Genomic DNA, 25,658 nt, shown 5'->3' on the forward strand with positions numbered 1-25,658 from the left:
CTCCAACTTCTTTTCTTTCTCCCACACATATATATATATATTTTTTTTTTGAGAATATCCAACATATATATTTTATTCTATAACTATAACACGCATTTTTCTAAATCTTTTTACGTCCCCTCTCTTATATTTTACAAATTCTTATATAATGACAAGGTTAAAAAACTAGATTTATAAAATACAAATATTATAATTGACTAAAGAAAATCACATTTTCATTTATTTTTTTCAAATATAGAAAAACACTTTATTTATTTATTCTATTTCAAAAAATTAAGCAAAAAAAAAAGAGAAAAAAAGAGTTATCGCGGGACCAAAATCCGGTTGTGTCGTGTGAGTTCGCGCGCCGCTGAGTTTATGTAAAAAAAAAAAAAATTAATAAATTGAGTCCTCTGGTGATTGTGGCTGAGGATAACCGAAAAAGCTTGGTTGCTCAACAATTACTGCGCAGAAGATAACGCCATTTTTGTAAATAATCTCCTCTTCAAGATTGCTACACTGCTTCCATCCATTCTGTGTTCATTTCCCTCTCCACGTATTCGGATAATTCCCCACTCGCCACGCCAGCATCGCTTTTTCTTCTACTTCGCGACTATTCTTCATTTTTCTTTTTCATGTTTCTGGAGCAGCTGAACGCCAAATTTTTGCGCTGTGTCGTATTGCTTGCACATGGCAATTGAATTGCAGGGTACTAGCTTCCTACCGTCAAGGTATTATGGATTATGATGATGATATGATCATTTAATTCTTTTGCGTTTTCTTTTAGATAGTATTTGTATTCGACTTATTGCTTGATTCTCAATTATTTCTCTTTTGCGGTCTGTATTTTCGTCGAAATTAGGGCTTGTGATAGTTGTTTATCTTTTGGTTTGTTATTGTTATCGAATGTTTTTTGTTATGTTTGATTGTTTGAGGAAATTGAGGGAGGGGAAGAGGAAATTTAATGTTAGGTGAATAAATTAATGGGTTTTAAGTATTGGGTGAAATTAACTTTTAATTATTGTGTTCACTTGGTGACTAAGTTTAAAAAGTAAACGTGACACTCCATTTTTTAGATTTTTGATGAGATGACATGATTTGACCGTTAATTAAATGGATTATAAATTAATGAGCAGATGATCAAGTTGGATTATGTTGGATAATATGTCTAATTGGTTGCCAGATGATAATTGCATCCAGATTTTAAGAAATGAGTTTTATTTCTTTGTTTGGCGTACTGTTATTAAATGCAATTGAAAATTTTTAAGCTGAAGAGTTAAGCACACACAATGCTCAAAGTATATGAACGAAATGTGCAACTTCGGAAATTGCAACGTGTAACATGAGAACCGCTTATTTTAAAATCAGTGCCCTTTGCGTGATTGTATATTTCTTGCAGTATGAAGAAAATGCTAGTATAAATTTCCTGTTGCCGTTGAATAACTTATGTGCCTTTTGTCCCGTATTGTTTCTAGCTCACCTTTTTTTGTCTCATGGCTTCAGTTCCTCGACTCCGTGGCTTCCATATACCTCAACTCGGACTTATTTTTCGTGCAAAAGAGCTGCTCAATTGGACTGCCTGCTAAGTAGCTGGGGTAAGTCAAGGAAGAGATGCCTCATAAGAGCTGCTTTATCAGAAAAGAATGTCAGTAATCTCAATCCTAGTTTGATAGGCTTTAGGAAAAGATATTTACAGCTTTGCCGAAAAAGAAACCTCTCACTCCTTGCTTCTGCGGATGAGAGTGTAACTGTCAATGGGAGTCCCCAAGCAAGCACCAGTTCTGATGTTGGGAACATGAGTATCAGATTAGATGACTCACGGAAACAAGATTATAATGATGGCCTTGTACAATCCTTGCATGATGCTGCAAGAATTTTTGATTTGGCTATTAAAGAACATAGTGCGTCTTCAAAAATGCATTGGTTTTCAACAACTTGGCTTGGTATAGACAGAAATTCTTGGGTTAAGTCGCTGTCTTATCAGGTAATAGCTAATAACTAGGCCTTTACACTTGCAACTAACTCATGCTCCACTTTCCTCTTCTCCCCTTCTTATTTTCTTAAGGAATTAGTTAATATTATCTCTTATGATCCCTAATGACCTACACTTGATAACATGTATCCTATCTAAAAAGTATGGGGGCAGTCCCCATACGTCACAAATATGGCATGTCATTTTGTAAAAAAATCACGACATAGACATAGCGAGGTCATAGTTGTGAAAACATATACATTTTAATTCTAAATGAACATTTTCATACATTTCAATAATTTTGACATTAAAATATGCCTTAATTTATGATACTCAATTTGACTAAGTGATGGAATATGCAATTTTATTTGAGAGAAGTGATACACCTCTAAAATCAAGTTCCATACACCTTAGGGCAAGACACATGTTGCTAAAAATGTGGAAAGTAACTCAAAGAGTTTTTAAAATATTGCAGGGTTTTTAGCAAAACCTCATCCTTGACTTCCTTGTCATAGATCCCAAGGTCTCGAGCTTAGTGCCTTGGCCCCATTTTGCTGCAACTTGAGTTAAAGCCTCATTCCTTAAAATAATTTTATCTCCTTTAGGCAACTTGTCTTGGTAAAACAAATTTGCTAAAGAAACCTAGCCTCTTTTTTTAGTTAGCAAAGGGAAGATGAAGAGCTCTCTTATATACAATATGGTTTGGAGATATAGCTACGTGATGAAAGTTGATCTAGTGGAAAATGGTGGAAAGATTTGGTGGAAAAAGAACCAGTAGGATCTAGTGGTCTGAAAGAGAGATTCCTGGAACTTGTGTTGCTTGTATGATACATTTTGATGTTCAAATGTCTTACCTGGTATAGTCACAAATTCTTTTATGTATAACATAAATGAATATCTGAACCATTTTGATGTCATTACGTATTTCAATCTCGAACATTATTTCTGTTATCTGAAGGGAGTATTATTTACAGGCCTCTGTGTATTCTTTGTTGCAAGCAGCTAGTGAAATTTCATCTCGGGGTGATAGTAGAGACAGAGATGTCAATGTTTTTGTTGAGAGGAGGTAATAAATTCTAATTTTTTTTTGTTATACTGTTTTTCGTTTTTCTTGGCCAACAAACATATGGAACTATATTGCTTTTTTCCTCTAGCTGTCTCAGATGACTGGTTACATTATTTTTACTGTAGTATTGAGCCTTGAAATTATGATCGATTATCCTTCTTGGAATTTTGATTAATGTAACTTGGCCATCTGTACCGTAGGTGTAAAACATATATTAACTTTTTTTATGAGAAACCAATATTCTTAAACCAACTTTAAATAAATATATAATTTTCAACTTGTCCTTTTGTACGTTTAGAATATGATACACTTAACTTCTTGAATTAGATTTATGTATCCCATTTTTATTAAGTGGATCGTGAAATCAAGCTTGTAGACATGCAATATCATCACAAAATGGAAGTGTTTCTGCAATTGCGAATGCAACCACACTTCAAAACGATTTTATTCTCTCTATTCTTTCGACGTTTTAAGACAATGACTTTATTATTAATCTTCGTAGATTTCTGATTTCCATGATTCAATGGAATTGTTAATGGGTTTATTATTGATCTACACTTTTCACCTGCTGGTCATCATTAAAAGCATCAATTGTTGATCATTGCACCTTTTCAGTTTACTGCGCCAATCTGCTCCCTTGGAGAGCTTAATCAGAGAGAAACTGTTGGCCAAGCAACCGGAAGCTTATGATTGGTTTTGGTCTCAGCAAATCCCGGTGATGATAACATCATTTGTCAATTATTTTGAACAGGATCCACGCTATTCTGCTGCAACTGCATTGTATGTATCATGTTATTTAGGTTCCTAAATGTTTGCGTTGTTGTTGTTGTTTTTTTCCCCCCTTTTCTTTCTTTTGGTACGTGAAGGAACTATTCTAAAATTTTTTGCTTCAGGGGTGGCAGAGGATTACCTGTGGGCTCTAGCAATGCATGTGACGTATCACTCCTCATGCTTGCACTGGCTTGCCTTGCTGCTATCACAAAACTCGGGCCAGCAAGAATTTCTTGCCCACAATTCTTTTCTATAATTCCAGAGATATCTGGTAGATTGATGGACATGCTGGTAGAATATGTTCCTATTTCTGAAGCTTTTCAATCCATAAAGAACATTGGTTTACGCCGAGAATTCCTTGTTCATTTTGGTTCTCGAGCAGCTGCTTGCAGAGTGAAAAATGATTGTGGTGCAGAAGAAGTAATTTTCTGGGTTGGTCTTGTACAGAAGCAGCTACAGCAAGCTATAGATAGAGAAAGAATATGGTCCAGATTAACAACATCAGAAAGTATCGAGGTTGACATTAATTTCTTTAAACCTTGGAACTTGTAGAGCAACTTGTACATCCCCTCCTAAAGCTGAATTATTGAATTTAGTTATAGTTCTTTGGTGAATATAATGGCAAATGAGATAGAGAAATATTATGGTCTAGACCAATGAATAATAATATCAGAAAAGTATTGAGGTTAGCAATAAATTTGAGACTGAAACCTCAATAGATAACTTATTGAATTTAAAGTTGAGGATTCATTTGGATCTGAAGTTATTTAGATATAATTTTTTTAGGATTAATACATTGTCTTAGATGTATAGTTATAATTTGATCTTGAGTACCTTTAACTTTCCTTCTTAACTTTTTTTTTTTTACATAAACTTTTCTTCTAACTGCCGCAACTAGATGTTGAGTACGTAAGTTTGTTAAGTCTGTCAGATTAGGATAGAATTGAGATCCTGGAGTATTGAGTGTACTTACAAAGGTTTCCTTGACTTCATATTTATTGGACTAATGGTTATTTGTTACAAATGTTACTAAAAGGATGAAGTTTTGAAATAATGAATAATTGGAACGGTGACTTAAGACTTAACATCTTGTCTCCATAATAGAAGAAGGATCAGATATCCATATTGAACAACATGCATTTTCTTCTCTATTGGTCTGATAACTATTTACTCTATTTATTAAATTTTCGTATACACGAATTCCAGTTACTGAATTTATTATCAATAGGGAAACAATATTTACATGGAAAGCTTCATTAGATAACTTTTAACCACATTGTAGCTGAAAATGAAAGCAAGTATTAACCTAATGCAGGTTTTGGAGAAAGATTTGGCTATATTTGGATTCTTTATAGCCTTGGGAAGAAGCACACAGTCTTTTCTCTCTGCTAACGGATTTGATGTTTTAGATGATTCTCTTGGAAGCTTCATTAGGTACATTAAGGATATGGTCTCAAAAAATATGGTGCTGGCTTTCATGTTTTGGTTGTGTATATGTCTTCTTGTTCTAATGCAGGTACCTTATAGGGGGGAGCGTCTTATACTATCCTCACCTTTCATCAATAAGTTCTTATCAATTATACGTGGAGGTTAGTACCCATTTTGCTCAGTCGATAATAGAAAGACATTTTTGGGTTCATTAAGGATTTATGATACATTTTAAACTCTTCAGGTAGTCTGTGAAGAGCTGGATTGGCTTCCTTTTTACCCAAGCAACCCTGGTCATTTAAAACAGTCTCAGGACCATATGAGCAAAAGAGAAGGTCCTCCTAATGTTGAAGCTATTCCCCAAGCATTAGAGGTTTGTGCTCATTGGATTGAGTGCTTCATCAAATATAGTAAATGGTTGGAGAACCCTTCAAATGTAAAGGCGGCAAAATTTCTATCAGTAGGGTAATTGAACTCTCTCTTTTCTTTCTTGGTACCAATGGCATGGCTGAAATGTAATCTCATCAGTTAGCTGCATTTGAATTATGTCGGTTAAACCTGTTCTTTTGAATGTTAGGCATACCAAGTTGACAGAATGCATGGAGGAACTGGGTATTCTAAAGTAAGTTGTTGTCACCTTCTCTATCTTGGTTGCTTACCTGAATGAACATAAACTAATACGTGGAAAATTTGAGCACATAGGTTAGCCGCAACGCTTTGCAGAACTGATAGCCTAGGAACTGACTCTTTACACCATTCCCTAAAGTTGATGGGCCTATAATCTTTTACCAAGGAAGCGTGATTCTTTTTAGGAATGAGGCAAATGTAGGTCTCATTTGTCTGTTTGTTGACAATCCCTTTCTCGAAAAAATCTTGAAACACCTTAACCAAATCATGTTTAAAGATGTTTCAAGCCTTTTTCATGAATTCGTTGCTCATTCCACTATTCATCTTTGAAGACTCTTATATTCCTTTCTGTCCACACTACCTTTTAGAAAAGTTGTACACATATTGAACCAAAGAACTTTCTTGTTTTGGTTGAAGTTCTGCCTGCCGAACATTTAAAGAATGGACACCTTAGCCGACTTGCTCCAAATCCAACTGGCATCAAATGCATCTAGCAGCTTGAACCATAAAGGAGATGGGGAGGCAGTGAAAACAGGTGATTAGCATCCTCCAAGCTGTTTTTACAGAGAGAGCACCAGACATCGCATTTCTGAACCTTGTGCATGGTATTTAGGCCTTACAATGCCATGGACCAGAGAAAACCGTGAAATTTTGGGGATCTTGAGTTCCCACAAATATTTAGCAAACTGGCAAGAGAGCTTCAGTGGACCTTCTAAAAGAACTAGGAAGAGAGATTTCATTGTAAAGGATGTGCTCTTATCAAGGTCCCAAGGAATTTGGTCTTCCAAGTTATAGAGGTGGAAGGAGTTCATAAAGGTCATAAACTCTTTCTATTTGTCTAATTCTCTTTCAAGGAAAGGTTTTCTAACCGCAAGGGACCAGAGGCTCTGACAGCTTTGTGTGGGGCTTGGGTGAGGCTATTAGGGAGAGGTCTTCTGTGATCCATTTCAGTATTAGTCCTTTTGGAAATCAAATTGCTGCTCTGTTTCTCATCATTGACTAGAGGATAACTGATGCTTAGAGGGTACAATTAACGTTTGGTGCAGGGATCGGAGGCTTCAAAATCATGACTACTCATGATGATGGTTGTTTGAATTGCATGTTCCCAAAATTTGGTCCACGGATCGGAGACTTCAAAATCATGGCTACTCACGATGATGTTTGTTTGTGTAGGCATGTTCACAAGAATGTTTGAGTGGATTCAAATTCCAGACCGTTACCTTTTATTTCAGTTCTTGTAGCAATAAAATAGAAGTGGTTTACTTTAAAAAAATTTCTAGTTGTTTAATCATAACCCAAATAAATCTCAGCCATATGATGATCGCTCGTTATGAAGCTGACAAAGTCCCTATACACCAAAAGCTTCTCTTTTCTAAAACTCAATCGCACGGAGTTCCTGATCAAATCCCATCCTTCGGGCCAACTGAATGTACCAAACCTTCCATGAGCGATTTTACTTGGTGATTTTTCTGTTTCATCTAAGTCACCGAATTGGATTCTGATTGAATGAGGACGTTAATGTCATCTGGGCACTCTCACGATAAATATCATGGGCATGCTAGACAGAATCCAAAAGAATTATTTTTCAAATCCTCTCTGATTGCTTCATTTCAGATTTGATTGTGATAGAATAAGAATCACCTGACTCAAATTTTCAGATCCTACAGCATGAACACTTCACAACACAAAATTAATCGGTGCCTCATGGATTGTTGATATCAAACCAAAATAGAAGCGTAAAAGGTCCACACTTTTTTAATGCTTGCAGATATCTATTGTTTTTCTTGTAAAATTGCTTCACATCTGAAAGAGACAAATGATACATCAGGTCAGCCCTTAGGGACTACCAACTCATTTTTCATATTTATATTTTTATATACATACATACATATATATGTATATAAAGGTTTTTCTTCCGTCTCAAAAGAAAAAGACTCTTCTTTCTCAGGCTAATTGGCTATGCTTTCTTGTTTCTACTTTCTTTTGTTTGACTCCTAATCATTGCCATGAGATTTCTTACAAAATTCAAGATGTCAACTTACCGGAAGATAAAGTTGCACTTTCTTACGCAATTTCCTTGATCCCCTTCACTTTTTCTCCATCTCCTTGTTAGTTTCTGGTTTTTAGTTTAAAGAACTAATAATTCTGTATTCATTGGAGCTTTAATCTAATCTTGAAGCAGCAAGTGTTTTTCACTTTTAACCTACCTAAAATGTCTTTCAGGAATGATATCCTAGAGAGAAATGCCAATATTTCTGTTGAAAAGACTGGATCAAGTAATTCTTCCTCCACCGAGCGTGAAACTGAATCCTTTGACAAGGTCTTCTTTTGAGTATATTGTTTTTCATTTCAAATGCATTAATTTTAACACGGCTGTGGCTCATGTCAATTTTTAAGTTTTAATTGTCTCCCTTCTCTTTTAATTACACTTCAGATCGGATTTTCTTTATGAACTTTCACTCAACACAACAACATCTATGAATGTTGAAAACTGCACTTCTTGTAGTCTCTATGGAGCATAAATGCAACTATATTATAAGATTTGGTGCAATCATGTGGTAGTTATGCGTGCATTGAAGCTTTTCATACAATGAAAAATAGCCAGTTAGCCACTAGTGAATCTATTGTTTTTTTAGTAGTGAACTTCATATAAGTCTCATGGAGGTTATTATTACTTTTATTATTATTATTATTATTATTTGCGTATACTCGTTTGCACAAAAAAAAAAAAATTATATATATACTGTTTACTTGGTTAACTGATAGGATTCCCTATCAAGAACAACCTTAAAAACACAAGACAAATCAACCAATGGATGACCAATTCGAGAGGGTCATCGAACTCTCCACACTTCTTTAAGAAAATACACAAAATACACAAGATAACTTAGTCTACACCAAAAGCAACATAATAAAGAAACACCGATAAAACCTAGAAAACTACCTAAGGGAGTTGTAACTTCCCTAACACAAAGAAACCAAATAAAATAGTTAATTCTAAACGAAAAGCAACGTGATATCTGCCAATCCTTTTTTTTTTTTTTTATAAGAAACAAAGAGAACGCACTCAAATCAAAAGAGCCCAAAAAGGCGAGAACAACCTAAAGACGGAGGGTAGAGGGTAGAGAGAACCCTCCCCAAAGAGAACTATACAATCGCATTCTTCCAATTCTTTGAAATAAAAAAAAGACTGTAGTTTCCAAAAGCCTTCTTGTGGATTGTGGCCCACCAAGAAGCTGTATGCTTTGTATTCACACAAAAAGAATCTAAAGGGACTGATTTGTCCTCAAAAAGTCTACTATTTCTCTCTTTCCAAAGATCCTTTGGAGGGACAAATACTCAAAAAGATCAAATTTTTTTTGTTTAGAGCTTAGTCACACATCAATCAACACTCATGACAGAATACGAAGGAAAAATCCTTCCCTAGCTGTTTCGCCAAACTGCTGCCATATCTGCTTATAGAAGAAGCTGAAGCCCAGGCCATCCTTTTATATCTTGCAGTTTTGCTATGGATTTTTGGAACAGAATCGGGTCTTGCTCCAGTTGGTGCTTTCCCCTTCACACAAATCTAAAGATTCTGCTTCACTTGGCTTTTGTGGGTCTTCCCTTCAATAAGGAGGACATAGTTATATGGGTACAGTTGATTAGAGCCTTCTTTTGGAGTATTTGGCATGAAAGAAATAACTGGGTCTTTAATGATAAATTCCTCCCTTTCACTAATCAATAGCTTCTACGACAATTTTTTGTTATTAGCTCTTAGTTGGTGTAAATATTACTACTTTCCGTTCTCTAATTGTAGTCTTAATGATTTCATGTAAAATTGGATGGCCTTTTGTAATCCAGTTTTGTACATTTCATTCATCAATGAAATTGAAGTTTCTTACCAAAAAAATAATAGTGATAATTTTGGCGTTTGGTTTTTCTGTTTTTCTTGGACTCTGAATGCTTCTGATAATTTAGGCTTTGGAAAGTGTTGAAGAAGCATTGAAACGACTGGAACAGTTGCTTCAAGAACTGCATCTATCAAGTACGAATTCTGGAAGAGAACATTTAAAAGCTGCTTGTTCTGACCTTGAGAAAATAAGGAAACTGAAGAAAGAAGCTGAATTTCTGGAGGCATCTTTCAGAGCGAAAGCAGCTTCTCTTCAGCAGGTATTTAATTTATCTCATTAAATTCTGGTACACTCTTGATCTAAATGGTAAAAGTTCTATGTAAAATTATCGTTTGTTGGAATGAAAACAAACATTTAGGTGTTGACTAGTCAGTACTTAATCTTGCCAATACTTGTCATGCTACTGACCAACACTACAAATTTGACACAGTTCTTTATTTTTTGAAAAACAAAAAAATCTCTTTCTGCCTTTTATCTGTCTTATCTGTCAAAATTTTAATGGTAGTTAACGAGAGATAGGTGTTAACCGGCCAGTATTTAAGCATTGTTCTGGTTTGACTTGCAATAAAACTGAGTACTTTTTAGATGTTAATTGAGAAGGTTTTTCTTTTTTTTTTTTGGACAAGAAACATGAAATTACAACAGGGGAAGAGCCCGCTAGCGAAAGGATTACAAAAAAGCCTTCTTACTGGCCAAAAGAATGATAATAATATAATTTGAGAATAGAAGCATTCACATCTAGATAAATCAAGAGTTCAAAAAAAATTCTAAAAGGCTCCCTATTGACAAAGATTCTGCTGTTCCTTTTTAACCAAAGCTTCAAAAAGAAATCCCTGCTGAGATTTGTCCATAAAGCATCTTTCTCCCCATTAAAATGGCGGCCAATGAGGGTGGATGCAAGCAGGTTGGCCATGTTGGTTGGCCGAGCAAACCAACCTGAGTTTTATGATAGACTATTAGCTTTAAGCTATTGTGTTGTGTTTGAGGTAATCTAGTTTGATGGAAGAGTAAGAGCAGGTGTCAAGTGCTGAAACGAAGTACAAATTTATGTCATTGTGTCATGTCTACGTGGAGATACATCAACTCACTGTGTTAGGTTTGACTACCAATCTATTATTTTATGAGTGAACTAAACATATTGAAGTTAATTGTACGCCACAAATCTTGGTGTCCACAAGATATAAGAAGATGAGAGAGTAATTTGGAGATATCTTCTTCTACCTTTTTAACAAGCTGTTCATTATTATAAAATATAAATATGAGCATGAAGTACAACACTCAGGTGAATGTTCTTTCTCAAGTCTCTCACTTTCGGTTAAACTAAGGCCGTTGGGCATACAGAAGAAACTGGGACAAATAGTCCAAAGTAATGTCATAACAGGTTGAACTCATGAATATCATTCACAAATGCATCAAAGTCTGCCAGAATTAAAACCTTGTTTCAACTATTAAGCCTGCAAGAGTTTGTAATATAGATTTCGCATTGTTATTTTTGTAGCACGTAGTTTTTTTAATGTGGTTTCAATGGAGTTAAATATGATATGTCTCTCTAATTAGTTTGTAATTCTCTATTGTTGTGCTCATATTTGCTCCTTGTATTGATGATAACAACAGAACTTATAATTTCCCATCATCATTCTTGAATACATGTACTTGATTCCAGGAAGATGATGAAAATCTTAGGCAATCTTCCATTAGCAACCAACATGAATACCTGAAAGGAAAAAATAAAAAGAGGGCTAAGACAGTTATCAACAGGAGCAACAGGCAAGAATATCCTGCCTGTATTTGAGAAGCTTTTATTTCAATGACTAAAATTTTGATTTTTTCCTCTTCATCAGCAGTTGGGTTTTCATTTCTCCATTTCTTTTACCGTATTTAAAGAAAACAAATCTTTTGTTCTTGATAGATCTCGTAGACTATGGAACTTCTTAGTCCCTCCTACTTGGCAACCTGATCCCGAGTCAGGCCTGGATGGATTAGTATGTTTTCTTTTTTATTTATCATTTATTTGCTTAATTTAGTTACGTTTTTTACATTCATCTAACAACAATTGCTTTTATATCTTTTTTATTACAACCTATTGTCATTGTTGTACACCTTAAAAGCATAAAAATTTGTATATCGAATTTGAATAGACAAAAGTTAACATGATTAATTTTTTATTCTGTTTATTGTATTATTAGTCTGTATATTGTATTTTGTGTGTGTGTGTATATATATTTGGTCGTTCATAAGATGTAAATTGCTTTGTTCCTACAATGGTATAGATTATAATTAATTGGGAAATTTTATTTTGAGGATAATCTGCTAGAAGAAGCAGAACCAGTCTGAGTTGTTCGAACTTGCTGGGCCATAATAGTTCCCTTCAATTCATGTTTCACAATCATTGTCTCAGTAACAATGTCTCTTTGTTATGTATTTCCCTTCGATTCATGTTTCACAATCATTATTTCAGTAACAATGTCTCTTTGTTATGTATTTTCTCAAACTCGATGGAACCCTACAAGAAGTTATTTTGTGTAGAACTTTGGTTGGAAGGGAATGAAACAAGCTCCTTCCATCCGTCAGTTAACCATTGCCAAGGCCCATGTTCAGAAGATAGAGTAGAACTTGATTTTCCAATTCCTTTAAAAGAGTGAGTAGGAGCCTCGTATTCCAACTTCTTTAATATGAATTTTGATTCCTCTAGATTCCTCATCAAAACTTGCTGGAATAAATTCTTCAACTTCAATCCTAATGGAAACTGCCTTGGGTTGAACCAGACTAAAAGAGATCAGGCATAGGGCTTGGGGGTGGGAGATAAAGCATTTTGGAGAAAGCCATTTTTAAACTTTTAAATCAATTTTTTGTTTCTAAAAAGAGCTTTAAGAAGTTTCCCAACCAAATGTGCAATTCAAGGTAGAAAACAGTTTTTTCCTCCCTAAAAACAGATGTAGTTCTTATGTACACTTTCTCAACAGCATGCGAGTTTCCAACGTGAATGATCATTGGAATCCTAAGCTTCAATCTTCAAAAGAAGCACTATTCTTGTATTTAGAATGTTGCTATGATGTACTCTGTTTGATAGCCATTTTGTTACACCTAATTGGGAAGCTATTTCTTTATTTGAAAGAACTCGTGATCCTTTATTGTGAGAGTTTTCGTTGTTATTAGGTCTCTGAATTCTCTTTCCATGTTCTCGTTTACTAGCCTTCAAAATGGAAATTTATAAGATGCTTATTGTAGCTGACATGAGGAAACAAAGTACCCTGTCATGTGTAGCCATCATTGTCATATGTAGAAGGATAATATCCAAACACTAGCCTAGATATGTTCTATAAAATCTGAAGGCACTCTAGGTGTTGTTTTTTAAAAGGTCAATGTATTAGTTTTTTTTTTTTTTTTTTTTGCTATGTTTTATTTTGTTGTCTTTTGTTTTTCTAAAAGGAAAATTGGTCCAGAATTTCAAGCATGTAGTTTGTTGGCCAAAGCTGCATGCTTACTCCTGATATATTGAAGTACCGTTTTACGTATGCAGGAGGACAGCATTGGACGCCACACTTCTGATATAGGTCTAACAAACACAGAATTGAATGAATTCCATCGGTTTGAACTTCTCCGAAATGAGCTAATGGAACTTGAAAAGCGTGTACAGAGAAGTTCTGAAGAATCAGATACTGATGAGGTACATTATTAAGTTTGCTGGCTGCAATCGTCTTTTTTTATGTTTGTGGAGTTCAGATGTCACCACTCACCACTTCTCCCCTTCCCTTTAAAGCAACAAACTCATTAGTGTATCAACTGTTGAAATTTTGACATCTTGTTGTCGGGAGTTTTCAGTTTTGTCTTGGAATTAAACTGGTTCAGAAGTTTCTTAAAAGCTGCTAAGCTGGACTTCTTTTTGTTGCTTCATTTTATTTTCTGGCAATTCCTGTGCATAATTTTGGGCTTGCAACTATAATAATAATACATTCTTGTACTATAGCCACGAACAGTTCCCTAGATGCGTAGAAGTGACTAAAACTTTGGGTTCAACTAAATACGACTAAATGCAATGTGATCCTTAGTCAACTAGACATTATTGACACTGTTTCTGTTCAGTCAAATCAGTCTCTTAGATACTCATTGCTAATATTTTTTTCATGACCATTCAAGTATTCTTTCCGAGATCTTCAACCATATCCCATTCCCATCATTTATTCCCCCTCTACAGAAGGTTGAAAGAACAAATACATAAGAAATCTAGGCTTTCATTAAATTTAATTTTTTGGTTTTACAGACTAATCACATGTATCTTTCTTTCTCCAGGATTCGAAGAATACAGATGATACTGCAAGTAGTTTCCATGATCCTGAGAACACTCAATTAGTGCAGATTCAGAAGAAAGACAATATTATTGAAAAATCAATTGACAAACTAAAGGAAACTAGCACGGTATGAGTATCATACCCCCTTCCAACAATTAAGCTAGGTGGTTTGAAGTCTAATAATTTAATTGTAATCCTATATCTTTTAGTCTGTTAACGACTGCTGTATTTTGACAGTTTGTTATACGATGTTTTGTGCTATCATGTCAAAGATGGGTAGTTGCGTTGGGGTAAACTATGCTCTTATAGTCTTATTAATGGTACAAAATGATTGGTCTTGTGAGTCACAATCCTTAGCTATTTTCATAAAGTAAAGGGCTTCTTTGCTTGATGAAGTTCCTTTGTTGTTTCCTTTTAAGCATCAAGTTAATAACGGTACAAGGCCTCTTGACTTAAAGATTGATAATCTCATGATTGCCTCTGGTTTAAGTGATTGGGCATGCAATTGAATTTACTAAAGTTGAGCCATTTTTAAGTGAATCAACCATCGTGTGTTTAGCGATTAGTAATTTTATCATACTCTTAGTTTGATATCTTCCTTTTTGGTATCTGTTTCTCCCTGTTTGAATGGATCCCCATATCCTCGCAGCTTTCTGTATTATCGTTATGTGGGGAATGTCTATTTGCTAGAAGTCCTGCTTCCACATCGACCTATTTTCTGTTGTAGTTGATTGATACAAGCTCCCTTCTCATTCTTCTTTCTGCGGTCACCAGCTTGGATATTAAAAGATTTTGAATTATATGCAAGACCTACCTACTCCATACAGCCTAACTAAATAAAATGATCAAAGATCATGGTCGCCACATTCAATTTCAATTTTTAGGAGAGGATACATATTAACTTTTAGCAACTCTAAATTATTTGATGGAATTCTGTAAGTAAACCTCAAACATCAAACTGCACCACTGTCAACCATCTAGCCTTGGCCACTTATGTTGCTTTCTTTCTTTCTTTCTTTCTTTCTCTTTTCTTTTCTTTTCTTCTCTCTTTTTTAATTTTTTTTTTAATTTTTAATTTTTCATGGTGTTTTGGTATGATTGCTTGATTTCTCTACCTCTACATAAGAATTGTGTCATTGATGGAGGGATTTATTTGATTTGCAGGATGTATGGCAAGGTACTCAACTCCTAGCTATTGATGTTGCTGCTGCTATGGGATTGCTTAGGAGGGCCCTGAGTGGAGATGAGTTAACTGGGAAGGAAAAGAAAGCCCTACGAAGAACCCTTACCGACCTAGCATCTGTTGTTCCAATTGGTGTATTGATGCTTCTTCCAGTACGTTTCAATGCTCTACAAAATTGGATTAGTTAGCTTCGCTGGCATGATTAGTTTTCTCTTTTTTTTTTTTTTTTTTTTTTATCCTCACTTCATTAATCAAGCCGATTTATTTATAAAGAACCACAAACGAGGTCATATATGTTTCTAGGCAAGATCCATAGATAAGGCCACAAGGGGCAGTCATGAGATACATGTCCTTAGCAATGTGCTACCCAAACCATACCCCGGGGTTTGTAACTCGTCAAAATTTAGTCAGCAATACGAACCAAGACTTGAGTCCAAACTTATTAGGGATACCCACCATTACTATTTCACCCGCTCTTAGACAAGGGGAACTATTCACCAAATAAGTCTTACGGATCATAACTTCTTCACCTTTGAATTTGGTCTCTCTTGATAGATTTTGATATCATTCACCTTGTACTTCCTTCAAACTCCCCAGCTTGAATTTTTCTTGGTCGTGTTGAAGTCTGTTGTTGGAAAAAGAATAAGTATCTTTGAAGGTGCATGAAATAACCTTGAATTCCTTCAATTAGTCTTCTTTGATTTAGAGTAGAATTTTCTCTCAATGGTGGAGGATCACGATAACTCGAAACAGGTTCCTAGAAACAAAGTGCTTCAACATTGGGTTGCATCGTGAGGATCCAAAAATGTTAGCTCTCACCGTTGAAAATATTGAGAAGATAAAATACCAAACATGGTGCTTTGAGATTTTTGAAAGGCAGAAATCTAAAGATTTCTTATTTTAATCATAACCAAGGTGGAGGATCATTGTTACTCAAAGCAGGTTCCTAGAAACAAAGTGCTCCAACATTGGGTTGCATCGTTGAGATCCAAAAATAGTAGTTCGCACTACTGAAAATATGGAGAAGATAGCATATTGAGCATGGTGCTTCGAGATTACACAAACAGTAACAAAATCAAAGTCGTGTAGATTAGAGGTGTAATACTAGAAAAATGAAGAAACAAAAAGGCATAGCTCCTATTTCATATCTTTCTTGTTAATGTTTAGACAGCTGTACGAAACATGGTTGATTGATATTACAGGCTTGGTTTGACTTATTATGGTTTTCCACTAATATTCCCAGGTAACAGCAGTTGGACATGCAGCTATGCTGGCTGCTATCCAGAGATATGTACCAGCATTGGTATGGTTTCCAAATGTTCAACAGTTACGTTGCTGGAATTTATTTTTGATGCTAATTTATATAAAGAGGGAACGGAATATCGTTGGCAGATACCATCTACATATGGACAAGAACGGTTGAATCTGTTGAGACAGCTTGAGAAAGTCAAGGAAATGAAAACCAGTGAAGTAAACTCAGATGAAAACACCGAGGAAGAAGCTGAGTGAAGCAATCTTGCATTATGTATGGTTATGGAAACTAGAGTTCTAAACATGAGGTTAGTTAATTCTTTTGGACGGACTTAGCACTACTTTCTGAATCCTTTTGACAAAAGATTGGCATAAACAAATTCATTCCACGTATCTGGTACTCCAGGCAGGCACCAGTGGCTACAATCTTGTGGAGCATCCTCAGGCGTGCCAGGCTCGCGATACTTGGAAGGGTGGCCATCCTTTCTGAACTCTGTTAAATATGTAATATTCAAGAACTGAACTTTATGCTTTACAGAATCCATTTGTTTGATAGTATTTGAAATGAAAGTATTGGTTTCTGGTTCATCTTCCAGCTGTGTGTAGTCTCTTTCTGGCTCCTCATCAGTGTCACAGTGACCCCCTTCGTTCCATGTCCCACCCCTGCAAGTTTTTGCATCAAAAGCTTGTTTCAGGACGTAGAAAAAGCCTTCCAAACTTCTAAACCATTGTATTGTACCTCGAGCCAGTTTGATCATCTAGTGTCATCATAAACAACAATCTTGGTGCTGAAATACAGATTTCATGACACCATGATTACCTGTAATGAACAGGAGAATAGCTGCGAAAGAAAACATGGGTTCTGTTTGGATCCAAATTTTCCTCTACCCATTGTTTCCATGTCTGCAGTGACCTCCGAAATGCTTCCATCACACCCATACTCATATTCAGTTTCCCGCCTTCTTGGAAATAGTAACCCCTGAAAACAAAAACAAAGAATCTCTTTAAGCTAGCTTGAATGATTTTGATGATCTTACTTGAAGAGGATCTGTTCTATAGGTTGTACTTCTGTGTCTCGAGTTCAATTTCGGTTTTTGAAATTTGGCTAAAAAGTATGTCGAGAGGAAGGAAGTCGTACATTTTAACAGTCTTGTCCAGATTCCACCAGTGGCCAGCATTGAAAACTAGGACATCTGCACCAACCCACTGGTTGGAATACCAATGCAACTCATCAACTCGAATTGCGGCGTGAACTTCGCTGGGCGAGTTTCGAGGAGGTCGGCCGATGATGACCAGAAAAGGAACTCTGTAATATTCAACTGTAAGATTGTATTCTTGGAATCGCATTGTGAGAAATCCCTTGTGCTTGTTTATTGACTTCCCACTTTCTTCATATATTGTTGAAACGTTTGAAACTCCATGTGCTAGCATGCATAGCAGCGACTCCCACTGGTTTCTCCCGATCGAATCGCCAGCAAACACTATCCTCCCGTTTCGACTTCTCTCCAACAGCTCACTCGCATTGAGTCTAAGGTTGCGGAAGACAAAAATACGAACTTAGATTAATGTTGAGTTCGGATAGTCAACCATAAAATCACTTGTTATAGGTTCAGTGACTTATTGACATTTTTTTAATTAATAAATAGATATAATTTTAAAAGTTTTAGTGACTTATTAACTTTCTTTTTTAAGTATATGGATTAAATAGGTGGATTAATTATATACAATCTTATAAATATTATTTTTGCATTATTAAAAGTAAACAAAATAAAGAAGTATAAAACAGTTTATCCTCACAAGCAATGCAATACAAGTCCTTCTCGAAATACAGTATTAAAAAAATATAAATATAAACAAGAAAAGATTTCATAATTGATAAATTCAAGATTAATTAACATACATGCAAACCTTCACCATAATAATAATAATAATAATAATAATAATCCACACGGTTTATTAAGGCTTGTAATGAGCTAATAATATTTATGGACTCCTATTTCCGTTTTTGTGCATGATGTTAAATGAACAATTTTGACGTAGAAGAAAGAAATGTAGAAAAAAAAATATTTTTTTTATATAACTTAAAAAAAAAAGTGAAGATTTTTCTAAATAAAAAAAAAGATCTTTCTTTTAGAAATTTCTTAAAAATGATTTGATTTTCTCTAAGATTGTTTTGGAATGTTATTATCTTAATTAAGACGAAAATCTGGATTTCCCATATTTTCATCCAATTCTTTGGTAAGATCCCACAAGAATTATACCCTCTTTGGTTTCTTGATCTTTTTTCTTTTTTGGTTTCTTGATATCTTTAATCATTGCTAGTATTTCCCATTGCATTTTTTCTAAAACAGCTCTAATTAACACTACCATACGTTAATTAAAACTCATAATTTTGCACACAAACTTACAATCGACAAGGAAAAAAAAAGAACAAGAAAGAATTCCAATCCCATGCAAGAACTTCACTAACCATCATTATCCATTCATTCATACCTCGGGAGATCGCATCCCTCCGGCTGCCACCGCCACTTCCGGTAGCCTTCATCTCTCCGGCCGCTTCGAGAGCACCGGAACCCCGGATCAAGAAACGGGCAATTCTCAGTGTAGGATTGGAAGGGATAAGTTTCATCCCAAACCCATCTGCCAAAGGAGTAATCACAAGCTCTCGGGAACGGGGACGGAGACAGGGACGGGGATGGGCTGCGGTCGGGAAATATATGGGAGAAGAAATGGTGGTTGAAGGGGCTGGCGGAGAAGTTGAAGATGAAGAGAGAAGAGACTGAGAGGAGAAGAAAAGAGAGAGTGAAACAGAGAGGTTTGTTGATGGGGAAAGAGAGAAGAATTGGTGTTTGGTAAAAGGGTTGTGTTTGGAGATCCATTTGAACAAAGGATTCTTTATATTTGCAACTTTGAAGATGTGTTTGTGAAGCAAAAGAGAGCTTTTTTTTTTTTTTTTGTGGGGATGGAAATCAAAGGGAAGGTTAGAGAGAAAAATGCATGCCAAATATATTGGCCGACGCACCCCATGACTTTTTCCAACAAACAATATTAACAAACACACAACTACTAGAAATATAGATGAAAACAATTTTAAAAAGAAAAATATGTATATATTCTTTCACATTGATAGTATCAACATTTAACCTTAACTGGTGTTTGTCGCGTTTGTTTGAATTGAATATATGTCAATTATCACTAAGTTAAGCTCGTTTTGGTGTTCGGTTGAGATATTAAATTATATTAAAAGAGGTAAATTCTTTTAATACCAATAATAGTTGTTTATGCTAAAAGAAAGTTTTCATAAATTAATCAAATCATTTTGTAGGCCATTCAAAATTCTCCCATTTTCATCTAAACAAATTATCAAGTTGAAAATGTTTAGTTACCAAGATTTGATTAAGAGTTATTAACTGAGAAGACGAACAAAAATTCGCAATTTGAAGAATAGCCCTAAAGAATTTAACTCTGATCACATTCTAAGATTTTCCGTCGTTGAAAGTCAACTATGTCACAAGAGATTAAGGGTTAGCAATATTTTCTATTGAATACATCATTTTGCATAAAAAAATAATTTTAAATTTATTGATATTTATATTAAGATCTCTCTACTAAAAGTTTGTATCTCCAAAGCAACATATCATCTCGAGTTGTCCTGTGAGTTTGATGGGTTTGGTTCCAGACATTGAATTCGTATATGTTTGTCCGTGGATTTGTCAAGTTTGAAATTTATTAGACAAACTCATAGCTCTCAAACAATACGATGTACCTCAAATCAGTTTTTTAAACCCAAACTTCTTGTACCTATAGGATTAAGGTTAGAAAATTAATGACAAGTTTTAAGGTAAACTTACCAAATAGGTCATAAAATTACCATTTTAGTCATCATTATATAAGGTGAATATATCCAATATTGAAATCTACAAGAACTTTATTTTATGAGTGAGATTCTTTCAACACAAAATATGATGCTTGAAGGGCACAATCGGGCTTTTAGAAATGATGAAGGAAACAAGGGAAGGATAAGAAAAAAAAACAAAAAGCTTTGCATTGGAAGTGACAGACAAAACTGATTATACTATTTGTAATGTAACTCTAAATCACTTTCCCTTCTATGAAATTGTTTCAACAATATTTAGATATATTTACGAGTCGAACCTATTTTTGTGATTATCACCGATAAAAATTTTACAGCTTTGAAGAAATTGTAAAAAAGAAAAAGAATTAGATAAGTACGTAAATGTTTCATCTAAAGGATTTGGTTCCATAACCATGAGTTCAAATGTATGAGATCTTGTAACACTTACCAATGAGACTCTCTCGATTAGTATTATTCAGAAAAAAGAAAGAAGAGACAACACCAATCTCATTCGACCTGCTCTTCATATATAAACTTGGGACTTACGATCCCAGGTACTGGACGACTCAGTCACAATATGTGCTCGTCTAAATATGCAACCATGGAACTGCAAAATCCTTCCTGAGACTCACATTCTGGTCGATCATGCTTGTCAACCTTCATCACCACACGACGATCCGAACAAGTGCGGTGACATGACGAGTGAATATATATTTGATAGATTGGTTTTAATAAGTGTTTACTAAATATTTAATTAGTAATTACCACTAGTTTGCAAATACCGAATGTCTTTCCAAATTAATATTCAATTTTCAAAATCTATTACCAAACATATATTTGAAAACACCGAAAATAACCTAGAATAAAACTTCATTTTTTTTACTAAATTCCTTGTTTTCAAGTTTCCAAAAGTAAAAAAAAGTTAAAAATAAGTTTCCAAAATTTTAAATATAAAAAATATTTCAAACACAAGAAATAGCTTGACCAGCTACGATATTTGACAACGGTTTTTCAAAAAGTAGATTACTGGTAACGGTTTTCAGAATGTATGATGAATCGATACAAATAATATAATTGTAAGTAATATTATTCCATGCATGGCCGATTAATTTAGTAAGAAACGTCAAAATAACTGAAACTCAACCTATTTAATTAAATAACAAAACTGTGAGTGAACTAAAAAAATTAAATTCAAATTCAAACTTGAAATTTTGATTCCACTAATCCTTCTAAAGTTTCTTCATTTTAATTAATAAATTCTATTATCCTTGATTGTGGACAACAAATTTCTTCAATTTTATGCACTCATCTTTCTTTAGCAAAACAAATTAAAATGACAAGTTTCTTACATCTTTATAACTTAGAACATATCAAAAAGCATTAAACAAAAAAGAAAAAAAAAACACTTTTCGTCTCTCTACTTTCGCTAAAATAGCAATTTAGTCCCTGAACTTTAGTTTGTAACGATTTAGTCCATGTACGAAATTGATAGCAACTTAACCCTTGAACTTTAATATGTAACAATTTAGTCCGTGTAATTTAAAGTTGGTTATAATTTAGTCGTTATCGTGAAACTTTTTTTTGTTAAGTTTCTTATATTATATAGATTGATAAACTAAAGAGGAACCAAATATGCTTATAAATGAAAAAGATTAAATTGTTATATGATAAAATTAACACTTAATTTTAATAAATTTTGTTATAATAGATAATAAATTGTTACAAATTTTAAAGGACTAAATCATTACAATCTAAAATTCAAGAACTTATATATAAATTGATAAACTAAAGATGGACCAAATATCTTTATAAATGAAAAAGATTAAATTGTTATATGATAAAATTTAACACTTAATTTTAATAAATTTTGCTATAATAAGGACTAAATTGTTACAAATTTTAAACTACAGCGACTAAATTATTACAATCTAAAATTCAGGAACTAAATTGTTAGTTTAGTAAAAGTATATAGATCAAATGTTTTTTTAACCATTCTTAAACATCTGTATATCCTACGGCTAAATATTAAAAGTAGGTTAACCTAATTTTCCTCTTGAACTCAAGTAGGATCCAAAATGATGTTATTAATAATTGTATTAGTAGTATTAAGTTCAAATTTGGATAGCTCAACAAAAAGAAGAGACATTCATTAATGAAAAATAAAATAATACAAAAAAGTTTGTGTAAGAAGCTATACATCATAGAACTAGAAGAAAAATCTACCACATAATTATAATAATAATTTCTTTTAAAAAAATGAAACTAGTAATTCAAAAAAAACATCAAAATAAAACAAAAGAAAGAAAAAAATAACGAAGAAAGTTGAAGCATATGGTCCAAGAAGTCGTCTCCAACTGTTGCTATCTCCTCTGTCCAAGACCCCTCAAAATCAACTAAATACATCATTAGATCACGTAGTGTTAAGTTCCAGCGCCTCGGCGCGGGCAAAACGTTCATAATCCCTAAACACCAACTTCTTTGGCACCTAAGCACTTTGACACTGCCGTGCTAACCTCTATATTTTTGTCCCTTCCATTCCATCTCCAAAGTTCATACTTTTGTTCTCCAACACAATTTTTTATTGACCTATAAGAATGAATGAAACCATAAATTACTTTATTTTTTTATAAGAAACAGAAAGATGTATGTACATTCACATCCTACGGCCCGAGGGACGGGAAGGCCCCCTCCCAGAATCGAGCTACTCACAACATAAGAGTCTTCCAATCTAACATAATCAACAAGAGACTAATTACAAAAGAATTCTGATGATTTGAACACCACCATGAAGCTACAAAAAGAAAAAATCTAAAGCAGTAAACTTATCTCATGGTTTCGTTGGTGGTTTGGAATAGAACCATAAATTATGGTCATAGAACTTCTAAATGCTAGCTAAATTTGATAATAGCAAAGAAACAAGAGTTACTAAACAAATAAGCATCAAAAAGTTAGAATATCAAAATCAAAAGAAATAGTACACAACCTCAAATAATGCCTACAATCTCAACTAGAAACAAATTTCACTCCATTTAAAACTTCATTTGCGTGTTTAGTCTTCCCTACTTCACTATTCTTTGACTTATATATTTAGTCTTTCCTACTTTATTATTCTTCTGCTCATATTGGTTTATGACCAAACAAACGACTCAGTTGGCCACTAATGGATTCTTGAAGCCTTATGTCAAGGTGTTCTCTACTCGTGTCAAATAATAGTATATACAGCCAAAGTTATTCCTTCTTCTAGGACAATTACTTCCACGAATCCATGGAAAAAGCTTAGACTCTTGTAGTTCACCCCCTGCTAATTTGTGATGTCTAAACTCGAATTACTCAATGATTGCTTTAATAATAATTGCTTCAACTAATATAATGGTGACGGCTCTTTCTTCTAATTTTTTTCCCTTTTCTTTTCATACTCGTCTCAACCTCAACCTCCCTTTAATGCCAACAGAGGTTACCGAATCATCACCCTAAGTGTCTAAGTAAATTTTGAATTTGTAGTTATGTTACCAAATAAATTTGAAGATGTAGAAAGCAGTTGGAATTTGAAGCTATAGATGAATAAATTAGCGACATTAAAAGAAATAAAATGGGGGTTTCAAGATCAGCCTCTAAGATGAAATTGGCTTAAAACGGATTTACAAGACTAAATACAAAGAAACGATTCCATTCAAAAACTTAAAGCTCAATTAGTTCAAAAGGCTAATCTAGACCTTAATGAGACTCTCACAGGGGCTATAGAAACTGTTCTTGTCTCACTAGTTTGATTGCAATGAAATGTGTTTCGACTGGACACCAGATTCGCTTCCTTACATGGCGAATTGGACAGTTTATGAGGAACTAACACAAGGATATATCATCAAGGGAAGGAAGATAAAGTTTATCACCTCGATAACACCTAAAGAATCCGTACCTGGCGATGGAAATTGAAGAGCCAGGAAATCAAAGCCACTCCACAATTTCATCCTTCCGTTCTTGAAGAGGGGGGGAATCAGAGAATCTTAGCTGTACGAAATTGGATTGCTAAGACCGTGAGGTCTTTCAAATTGATCGTTGAACACATACAGCCACGGATTTTGAGGCAGTGAGACTGTGTTCTTAAACAATTAAATGAATAGGCACATTCTAAAAACAGAGAAACGTAGATGATCTAAATGGACAAAGAAAGTTCAGAAATGGCACTGTAAAACAGAAATGGTCTTGAAAACAACTCAAAATGTAAACACATAAGCCAAATAGTTAAAGAATCAGAGGAACAACTCAACATCAAAGCTCACCTCATAATAAGAGGCAATTTCAATTATAATCCACAGATATTATCGATGCCTGAGAATGAAATTGAACATAAAAACATGAGGAGGATGCTGATCGGAAGAAATGGAGCGACGTTAATCAATCGTGGTGACGCTTTCTCAAGCGTTCCTTGACAAAGTCGTCGCGAGCCTTGGTTCGGGCTTGCTGAGGGGCGATGTTGAGATAGGAGAAGTAAGCTCCGACGGCGAAGAACGAGACACCGGCGACGAAGAAGCAAGCGCTAGTTGCTAGCTGCCCGCGCGGAAGAGGGTCCAGCCACAGCCCCATCTTCTACTCTCGCGCCCTATTTTCTGTTTCTTATTGGAAATGTAACGCCGCCCGACTGCAAATCGAAAATAGGGGTGTTTTAACTTTTACCACAGTATTAAATTTCAATATTTTCATCTCTATATTGCGAATGGTTGGGTCGGGTTTGGGCAAACTCGAACTGACCAATCCAATCCAACTCGAAAATTTTGAATTGAATTAGATTGAATCGACGCATCGTTACCCTTTTTTTTTTATTTATATATTTATTTATTTAGCTTTGGCATTTGCTTTTAAGGAAGAATCCAAATTGGCACCTCTCCTTGATGAATAAAACATGTGCCTTTAAAATGTCTAGGAATTATGAACTGATTCTCTTTTAACTTTGTCTAATTATAAAGATTAAAACAGCACGTGACTTTTGGGCAAGGGTTCGTTTATTGGCTTTATTTTCCTCCTGTACTATGAAGGGCTGTAGAAATATAAAGCAAAAGAAGGAATGAAGTGCTGACCTGAAGGCTGAAGCTGCTGCTGCACTGGCGATGGCGATGGAGCCGCAAAGGCAAGCGGCGATGGGAAGCTTGAGTGAGAGACAAAAATGGAGAGAAAGAGTTGAGAGAGTGTGAGATTCTAAATGAAAAGGCAGAAAATCCTAACCTACCATGAAGGGTTAGGAATGATTAAAGATAAAAAGAATTATTATATATTTATAATCTAAAAAATATAATATATATAAAGGTGTCATTCGGGTCGGGTTGAGTCGATGCAACATCGTATGACTAG

General features: G+C 34.6%; 3 protein-coding genes across 11 annotated transcripts; 1 reads left to right on the forward strand and 2 right to left on the reverse strand.

The window, feature by feature from the left end:
* The first annotated feature begins 398 nt into the window (after nucleotides 1-398).
* On the forward strand, nucleotides 399-17,047 carry LOC111005734 (uncharacterized). 6 transcript variants are annotated; one of them, XM_088125299.1, is made up of 20 exons: nucleotides 408-710; nucleotides 1,483-1,963; nucleotides 2,926-3,017; nucleotides 3,633-3,797; nucleotides 3,920-4,304; nucleotides 5,104-5,222; nucleotides 5,305-5,377; nucleotides 5,461-5,681; nucleotides 5,794-5,838; nucleotides 7,154-7,303; nucleotides 8,067-8,163; nucleotides 9,804-9,995; nucleotides 11,400-11,503; nucleotides 11,646-11,718; nucleotides 13,257-13,403; nucleotides 14,027-14,152; nucleotides 15,190-15,360; nucleotides 16,452-16,511; nucleotides 16,601-16,767; nucleotides 16,866-17,047. In XM_088125299.1, the coding sequence occupies exons 1-19, from the start codon at nucleotides 670-672 to the stop codon at nucleotides 16,715-16,717; spliced, it is 2,859 nt and encodes a 952-aa protein (XP_087981425.1). In that variant the 5' UTR covers nucleotides 408-669; the 3' UTR covers nucleotides 16,718-16,767; nucleotides 16,866-17,047. The 6 variants fall into 6 exon arrangements, with proteins under 6 accessions (XP_087982319.1, XP_087981931.1, XP_087981425.1 ...); XM_088125035.1 differs by having other exon boundaries at nucleotides 409-710; nucleotides 3,911-4,304; XM_022277349.2 differs by lacking the exon at nucleotides 7,154-7,303 and having other exon boundaries at nucleotides 411-710; nucleotides 3,911-4,304.
* Nucleotides 16,798-19,486, reverse strand: LOC111005511 (protein trichome birefringence-like 8). The gene is made up of 5 exons (XM_088124000.1): nucleotides 19,482-19,486; nucleotides 18,953-19,099; nucleotides 17,598-17,987; nucleotides 17,280-17,438; nucleotides 16,798-17,122 (listed from the first exon to the last, which is right to left on the reverse strand). Exons 1-5 carry the CDS (start codon nucleotides 19,484-19,486, stop codon nucleotides 16,798-16,800), a joined length of 1,026 nt encoding a protein of 341 aa, XP_087980126.1.
* Nucleotides 19,487-22,437: 2,951 nt separating this feature from the next.
* Nucleotides 22,438-25,530, reverse strand: LOC111005249 (bric-a-brac protein). Of its 4 annotated transcripts, none has more exons than XR_015790243.1 (4): nucleotides 25,388-25,530; nucleotides 24,593-24,951; nucleotides 24,229-24,353; nucleotides 22,438-22,901 (listed from the first exon to the last, which is right to left on the reverse strand). XR_015790243.1 is itself a non-coding variant. In XM_022276683.2 (2 exons), the coding sequence occupies exon 2, from the start codon at nucleotides 24,894-24,896 to the stop codon at nucleotides 24,708-24,710; it is 189 nt and encodes a 62-aa protein (XP_022132375.1). In that variant the 5' UTR covers nucleotides 24,897-24,951; nucleotides 25,388-25,530; the 3' UTR covers nucleotides 24,484-24,707. The 4 variants fall into 4 exon arrangements, 1 of the variants encoding a protein (XP_022132375.1); XR_015790238.1 differs by having other exon boundaries at nucleotides 24,229-24,405; nucleotides 25,388-25,529; XR_015790250.1 differs by lacking the exon at nucleotides 24,229-24,353.
* Nucleotides 25,531-25,658: the final 128 nt, after the last annotated feature.

The sequence above is a fragment of the Momordica charantia genome, assembly GCF_013281855.1.
Source record: "Momordica charantia cultivar OHB3-1 chromosome 1 unlocalized genomic scaffold, Mcharantia_2.0 BLBB01000001.1, whole genome shotgun sequence".
NCBI lineage: Eukaryota > Viridiplantae > Streptophyta > Magnoliopsida > Cucurbitales > Cucurbitaceae > Momordica > Momordica charantia.